Source organism: Gambusia affinis, linkage group LG17 (assembly GCF_019740435.1).
Source record: "Gambusia affinis linkage group LG17, SWU_Gaff_1.0, whole genome shotgun sequence".
Classification (NCBI taxonomy): domain Eukaryota; kingdom Metazoa; phylum Chordata; class Actinopteri; order Cyprinodontiformes; family Poeciliidae; genus Gambusia; species Gambusia affinis.
The window spans coordinates 10,033,972-10,041,578 of NC_057884.1; the positions used below are offsets into that span (position 1 = coordinate 10,033,972).

Here is a 7,607-nt window from a genome sequence, read left to right on the forward strand (position 1 = left end):
TCTAAGTTAAGACATTATTTTGTATCCTGCTATTCTTCATGGACCCCTCTCTGTTGGGCCAACACAGGTCAACGTCTTTAATTAGGAAAAACAAAATAGTTTTAGGGGTTTTAACTCTTTTGAGTAAAATAACTAATCCCCTTAAGAAGGATTACCACACTGCTGTCAATGTTTGTTTGTTAAGTGGCTATAAACTCAAATTCTTGTTGTTTACGCATTAGTCACACTATTGAACATTAAGACATTTTTCTGAAAATCTTTTGTTAGATAAACTGTTGATTTTTTTTATTTATTTATTTATTTATTTTTCAATTAGCTTCTACATTCACGGCAGTTTGAGATCTGAACGTGTGGAAACTGCAGTTATTTTTCTGATCTGCAAAACAATTCAACGAACAGACTCATTTTTGGTGACAATATCTTGAAGATGTGATTAAATATTAAGCTGTCATCTTGCAGTCCGTGATCTCACCAGAGATCTTGTAATTATGATTTTGTTGTACCTTAATCTGTGGGCTTAATCTTTCCCTCTCCCCCCCCCTCCACACTCCGACATGAACATGACATCTGGAGAAGAGGAAAGATGGTTTTAAGATTTATATAAGTAGGTTTAGAGGCATGCTGATGCACTTGGGATGGGGATGGGGTGGAGTTCTGCTGGGTGAAAGCTGGTGGCTGCATGTTACCCCCTAAATCCAGCAGGACGTCCCTTCTGTGACGTGACGTGGGAGGGGTGTCCCGCACAAGCACCACTTTAAAAACCATAGGCAAAGATGCTCCATAACAACAGAGAGAACTTTTCCAAAATAAGACCTGAGAAGAGAGGAAAAGTTTCAGTAGAAAAAAGAAACAGTAGGAGTCTGTGAATTCTGACATTTCTTCTGGACTTGAAACGACCAATGTGGCTGCTCGGATCTACATCCCAAATGATGATGATGATGGACGAGCGCGTCTCTCCCTCCGCACGTTCCGTGCAGAGCCCGGGAACCAACCCGTCCACCGTCCACAGCATCGAGGCCATCCTGGGCTTCAAAGAGGACACCATCTTCCACCAGTCAGCCTCTTACACCGGCACACAGAAAGACCCGGACCGCAGCGGAAATGTTACTGGGACCCAGAGGAAGAAAAGTCATTACACTGACAGTTGTGACAGTGAGTAGAATTAATTTGCGTATGTTTTTTTTCGTTCCTGACAATAATATTTGAAGGATATAATGGCTTATTACTTTTTTTCTTTTAGTAATAAGCCACTATTGTGGATAGTCACAACTTCTGTTTCCTCGGTAAAGTCACAAGTTAGGTTAAATAATGTAGAAGGTGTTGCTTCATAAAAAGCTAAGGAAAGTTTTAGAAACAAAAAACAATAACTCAAAAAAAAAAATAAAAAAAATAAGGGTATGTCCTTTAAACTTTTCTAAGAAAAACAGTAATTTTGCCTTTTTTTTTCTTTGAGTCGCTGAACGCCTCCTTCTCCTTCGTAGCAGGTGTGTGCACCGGGGAAGCTTCCGCGGGTCCGGACTCACCGGACAGAGACGGCAAGCTGTCCGACGACGAGAACCAGAAAAAGAAACACCGCCGGAACCGAACCACCTTCACCACCTTCCAGCTCCACGAACTGGAGCGGGCCTTCGAGAAGTCCCATTACCCGGACGTGTACAGCAGAGAGGAGCTTGCTCTGAAGGTCAACCTACCGGAGGTCCGAGTGCAGGTGGGACATGGCCTCCAAAATAATGCCACTAGTTGTTTTCTGTCATAGACAAGTCGCCAAGTCGCTTCATTAATAATAACAACAACAACAACAACAACAACAACAACAACAACAACAACAATAATAATAATAATAATAATAATAATAATAATAATAATAATAATTTGCTTACCTATGAAATATTTTTCTAATGCGCTAGTTTTTTTTTCCCATTGTAAAATACACGAACATAAAAAAGGTCACATCAAAAGCTGTAGGCTGCTTTCATTTTATTTTTCCACCTTAAACCAGTCTTCCACAAATATTTTTGATAAGACACATCTTAAAAACTACCAAAAGCAGTGAGTTAAAATTTCTGCAAGAGAATAAAAATGAAATATATCTCAAAAGTAGAATAAATACCCCAATTAAAGTCTGTCTGCGCCAAGCATTATGTGCCTAAAAGGTTTTAAACTGAGATTAAAAATAATCGAGATTCTGAACTCATTCTGCTTTTACTGAAAATACAAAACAAATTTTAAGTTAAAAGGAAGTTTTAAGAGTAATCCCCTCAGTACAATCCTGTCACTTATATGTAATATAGTAACAAAGTTTTTAAATCTATTAACTAAGCGATTATAATATGTCTATATATTTTAATATCTTACAAGGGCTGTAATATAAATGTTAAAGATGCAACATTTTACTTTATGGTTACACAGTATTTTATTTTATTTTATTTTTTCTAACCATTCTCACCTCTTTCTAGGTGTGGTTTCAAAACCGACGAGCCAAGTGGCGTCGTCAGGAGAAGCTGGAGGTGAGCGCCACCAAGCTGCAGGACACCCCTTCTCCCTCTCTTCTGTCTTTTGGCCGATCCACCACCAGCTCCCTGGGCTCCGGGCTGCCACTGGAGCCCTGGCTCTCCACCCCTATCACATCCTCGGCCCCTCTGCAGTCGCTGCCCGGCTTCATCAGCGGCTCACAGACCCTACCAGGGGCCTACGCGCCCTCTCCTCCCCCATCCATGCCTCCTTCCTTGCCAGCGTCAATATTCAACTCGCCAGCCCTGGGACACAGTCCTCACCTTTCCCACATCAGTTCTATGTGCTCCCTGCCACCCACATACCAGTGCTCAGCCAACCCAAGGAACTCCAGTATAGCCTCACTGAGGATGAAAGCCAAGGAGCACATTCAGTCTATTGGGAAGACATGGTGATGCCAAACGAAGGCTTAGGATGGACATGCACATCCAGAAGACAGTGATTTGAAAAGATTTTTATCTTTCTCCAGATCGGATTGTGAAATTCTGGACACCTGAACATCCCAATCCCAAGAAAAAAAACAAAAAACTGTCAAAATCCTGATAGGTGATGCATAAGTTCCTGAGACATTGTAAAAAAAAGTTCAGTGACTTTAAACCATAAATGCAGTTATTTGGATGTACTCTTCATATAATTTTTTATGTTAGAAAATTGATTCAACTGTGATGTTCTGTTTTATTTTAATCTTTTCTCATTATGGCTAAGACTTTTGTTATCAGTAAAACAAACGTGTAATGGAACCCATTTGTATTCTTTCATTATTTTGATGGCAACACAATCACATCTATGTCGCTGATAATTCACTGTCTTTTTGATTGGCAGTGTAATAAATGTAATTTATTTTTGTCTAACTCAAATATTTTTAAAAAACTGTTTCCAAATGCAAGAATTCTTTAACAATTTAAGAGCTTTTAGAGAAATAACTCTTATGTGATTCCTAAAAAAAAAAAAAAAAAAGTTTTATATCAGGACCTTCTGAAGAGTAAAACACAAAAAGAAGAAAATGGAAAATGACTAAGTTGTGTGACGGGAATACTAATCTGGAAAGGTGACATTTACGAAGAATGAAAGACCGCACAGATGAAAAAATTTTAAAATTGGATTAATTTTAGTGCCCTCTAGCGGTGGATATCTGCCTTCACAAGGATTTGTTTTCTTAAGAAAAATACAGTCATCTAATATCATCGAATATAATTTAATAATTTTATTATTAAATTATCTACTAATTTAATGCATAGACATATATACAATCTATATTAATTATATATTTTAAATACACGCTGGTGTCTCAGTCAAAGTGGCTTAAACCTCTTAACTTCCTCCGTATTTGCGTCCGTAGGTCATCTTATTTCCTCCCCATTAACAACTACAAACTGTATTCGACTCTCTCCTGGGATTAGACTCCTAATAGGGGTGAAAGTGGCTTGCTCTTCAGTTGTTTACCAGTCATCCGTGACAAATGACTGAAGAGAAGGAGGAAGAAAAAATGTGTCTGTGGCTTTAAAAGGACGATTTGTTTTGCCAAACTGTTGCAATTAGCGTTTCCTGTTGTCTGCTTGACTCCCCTGCGAGCAAAAATAATACTGATGGTCATGTATTCATCTCTTCCCAGAGAGAAAAACAATTGGTGTTTATTTGTTTGTTTATTTATTGCTCCTCCCTCCCCCTCATTTAAAGACTCATCACCCAACAACACAACAATCTTATGGCTTCTTTACACTTTTAATTATGGTGATCTTGGCGTTTTGTGCGACTAGAAAGTTACGGAAACACGAGATGTTCATTAAATTGAAATTGCGCACCACCTAGTGGTGAAAAGTGTTGATGTGCAAGTGGTAGGACCATGATGTGAAGGTTTCACAAACTCATGTAAATTGCAGATTTTTTTTGTTTGTTTATCTATTGTTTACAGTCGAAATACGATGGGATAGTGTGATGCTGAAATAAATTCTTCGCAACAGACATTTTGGATCTATCCAAAATAAGTCTTCTGTAGGAAAAGCAGAGCAAAGAAAAATAAACAAAAAACAAAAGTTAATTCTTCCTCAGAAGTATGCATTTATTCAATTCTTTGAGTAAAAGTTATTGTCATCGTAACATGTAATTCAGTTAAGATTCCTGGATTCTACAACACAACCTTGTCAGTCAGTCAGCGGTTGAAACCTTTTATTTTGTGCAAATAAAAATGCTACTTCACCAAAAACATAATTGTTTTTGTGCATCTAGTGTCTTTCTATAGCACAGAGCTTATACATTGTAAATATGTGATTACAGAGCAGGTTGAGTAGACATCAGAGTCTGCGTTTGCCACCGAGCTTGTCTTGCCTTCAGTGGGAGTCACTGTCTTGCTGTTTCAAAGTCAGAACTAGGAGGTCTAACACCTGCAAAACAATAATTAAGCAGAGAAGTGTAAGCATATTAAAAGTCAGGGATTACAAACATAGTTTGACTCTACAGACTGACCTCTCGGAGATGTTTTCCTCTGTTGTCTTCTCTCCTGTCGTTGTGGAGCAGCTTTCGCAGCACTGTTAGTTTTTGGTTCTCTGCTGACATTTCCATCACAGTTTGGTCCTGATCAAAGATCTTGTCCGATTGTGAAAGCGTGAGGTAGTCAAGGTTTTCTTGCTGCTGTCCAGGCAGACTTGTAATGCTCTTCTTCCCCATTAAATGACCTGTAGGTTGAAAATTATTATTATTATTATTATTATTATTATTATTATTATTATTATTATTATTATTATTATTATTATTATTATTATTATTATTATTATTATTATTATTATTATTATTATTATTATTATTATTATTATTATTATTATTATTATTTTAAAAATATGTTTTGTTTAGTTATTCTTCAACCAATTGCAAGGACTTGAAATTTGCAAAAATAATTTAAAGCAACATCAGAAGACGTTATTAATGAGATCATTTCATTAGCTGGTTTTATTTCCCTTGCCGAGTCCATAACACAGGCAGCAGGTGTTTTTCTTCATGTGAGTGTTTCACTTTAATTTAGAAGTTAAATGACAGAAAAAAAACATTTTGAAAGTTAAAGTAAATTAAATATATATGATCAAAAATTCATCTGTCTAAAAAAATGATTAAATAAATATTTCTGATTAAAAATGAAGGTTTTCTTACCTACAGCCCAGTGATTGCCCCTGGGATACATTTTTCCAAAGACTAACGCAGGTCTCTCAGAGCAGCGCAGGAGACAAGGCGCTGCCGCCAGGATAATAAAAATCGGCCAGAGCGCTCTGCAAGACCATGAGTAACAAAAGCGCACCGCACACATGATAGGAGAGAGGGTCAGCTCTAAACCAAATGATGTATAGGCTACTAATCCTTACGCTGCATTGACTTAACTCGGTCTAACTTTAAATAATCAACGCCATAATCGCTTTTTTTCCCCTGCTAGTTGGACTAATGTAAAGGGGGGTAAAGCAAGACGTCCAGCTACACCGAACTGCTGAAGTTCCTCTTTCGGTGCCTTTGATCGGAATGACTACTGATGAAAGAAAGTTAAATCCCCCTCCTGAAACAGCTGTGCGTCAGCGCGTCATTAGCAGAAGTGTCACAGAGGAAAAGTGATGCAGTTGGGTGATCATTTAGAGTTGCCAATTACAGATCGCAGATGTTTATCTACATATTTTCATTCATATATCAGGTGTGAACGTCATCGGAACACGAGGACCGAACCTCTGGATTCTGGTGTCTATTAATAGTCTGTAATGTACTTCGTAAAAATCTTTTTTTCTTCCTTTTTTCTTAGAGGGGAGGTTTCTGTTCTGGAGTTCTAATATTAGCCTATTTATAGAAAATTATAATGAATAAAACTATTTGCCATGGTTTTACCCTCTGGAAACTCGACCACAAAGTAGAATCAAAGACAATGAAGCCCAGTGATGGAAAATCTTTATGGCATATTGATGGAAAAAAAGTTTAGGTATATGTTTTTACTTTTTCTCACACTCTTAACAAAAAGTTAAAACAAAATGAATGCTGAAAACATTTTTATTGCTCGGGCTGCACAATGGTCGAATTCAGGATTTGACTCTAGGTTGATCTAAATTGTCCTAGGTGTGTGTATCCAGGTGTGTACCTTCTCACCCACTTACTGCTGGTGCAAGATAAGCAGTTATAGATAAGCGATGGATTTTTATTGCCTTATGAGGTATTTTTGATTATGTAAACAACCATCTCTTCCAGTTATGAAAAGCTAAATTCCAATATGTTTGGAGCAATTGGGATTTTGAGAGCTGCAGCTCTGTTCCTTGAGAGTCAGTTCTGGTTTTCGCTCAGATATGTGGTACAAATCCTTTGTCAGCCTGCAAACTTACCTAAAGGTCTGAACCCTTCATCTTGTCATCCTCAGAAAGAACATTAAGAAGGAAGGAATGAAAGTTAGAATGAAGGTGCATTAACAGGAAATAGCAGGGCTGTGGCTGTTCTGTGCTCTAAGCTGTAACTGGCTCCATTAAGTCTTATGATTCAATAAAAACAACTAAGGACAGTTTATCATTCTCATCATTGCTTCCACTCTGTCTAGGTTAGAATCATAGCAGTGTTATAGCAGCAATCAATTCTCCTTCCATGTTGAGCTGAGGAGCTTTCTTCCACTCATGCTGTCCTATATTGGTGAACTAAGGCATGTGTCCAACTATTTCTGTTTCTGAGTAATATATTTTCTTTCTTTTTTTTTTAAGTATGAACTACTTTCCAAAAGTATGCATTATATTGTAAAATGGTGTATTTTGGGGAGAGAATGTCTCTTAATATTGACCTTAGGTGTAAAACCTAAACAACATATTGTATTAAGTTATGGTTTTTTTTTTTTTTTTTTTACTTGTGTTTGAAGGCCTAGTTAACCTCTTAATCTTCAATCTTTAAGTAAAGGCAGTAAGTAATTATTCAAATACATCTAATTCATCTACAGGATTGGAGGAGGAGTATCTTAAGTGGCCAATGACCAAGTCTGTAAATTCAACCTTGACCGTGCATAGAATTAAGCAGATATAGAAAATGAATTCAGGACATAACATTAAAATAATAATTACAAAAACATATAACACAACACAATTAGTTTGGTGTCTGCA

At 37.2% G+C, this 7,607-nt stretch overlaps 2 protein-coding genes across 3 annotated transcripts; one reads left to right on the plus strand and one right to left on the minus strand.

The window, feature by feature from the left end:
• The first annotated feature begins 803 nt into the window (after positions 1-803).
• On the plus strand, positions 804-3,127 carry rx3 (retinal homeobox gene 3). 2 transcript variants are annotated; one of them, XM_044096448.1, is made up of 3 exons: positions 804-1,152; positions 1,482-1,708; positions 2,457-3,127. In XM_044096448.1, exons 1-3 carry the CDS (start codon positions 900-902, stop codon positions 2,904-2,906), a joined length of 930 nt encoding a protein of 309 aa, XP_043952383.1. In that variant the 5' UTR covers positions 804-899; the 3' UTR covers positions 2,907-3,127. The 2 variants fall into 2 exon arrangements, with proteins under 2 accessions (XP_043952383.1, XP_043952384.1); XM_044096449.1 differs by having other exon boundaries at positions 1,485-1,708.
• Positions 3,128-4,545: 1,418 nt separating this feature from the next.
• On the minus strand, positions 4,546-6,040 carry LOC122819613 (gastrin-releasing peptide). Its single transcript, XM_044096450.1, has 3 exons — positions 5,653-6,040; positions 4,975-5,183; positions 4,546-4,892 (listed from the first exon to the last, which is right to left on the minus strand). The coding sequence occupies exons 1-3, from the start codon at positions 5,804-5,806 to the stop codon at positions 4,839-4,841; spliced, it is 417 nt and encodes a 138-aa protein (XP_043952385.1). The 5' UTR covers positions 5,807-6,040; the 3' UTR covers positions 4,546-4,838.
• Positions 6,041-7,607: the final 1,567 nt, after the last annotated feature.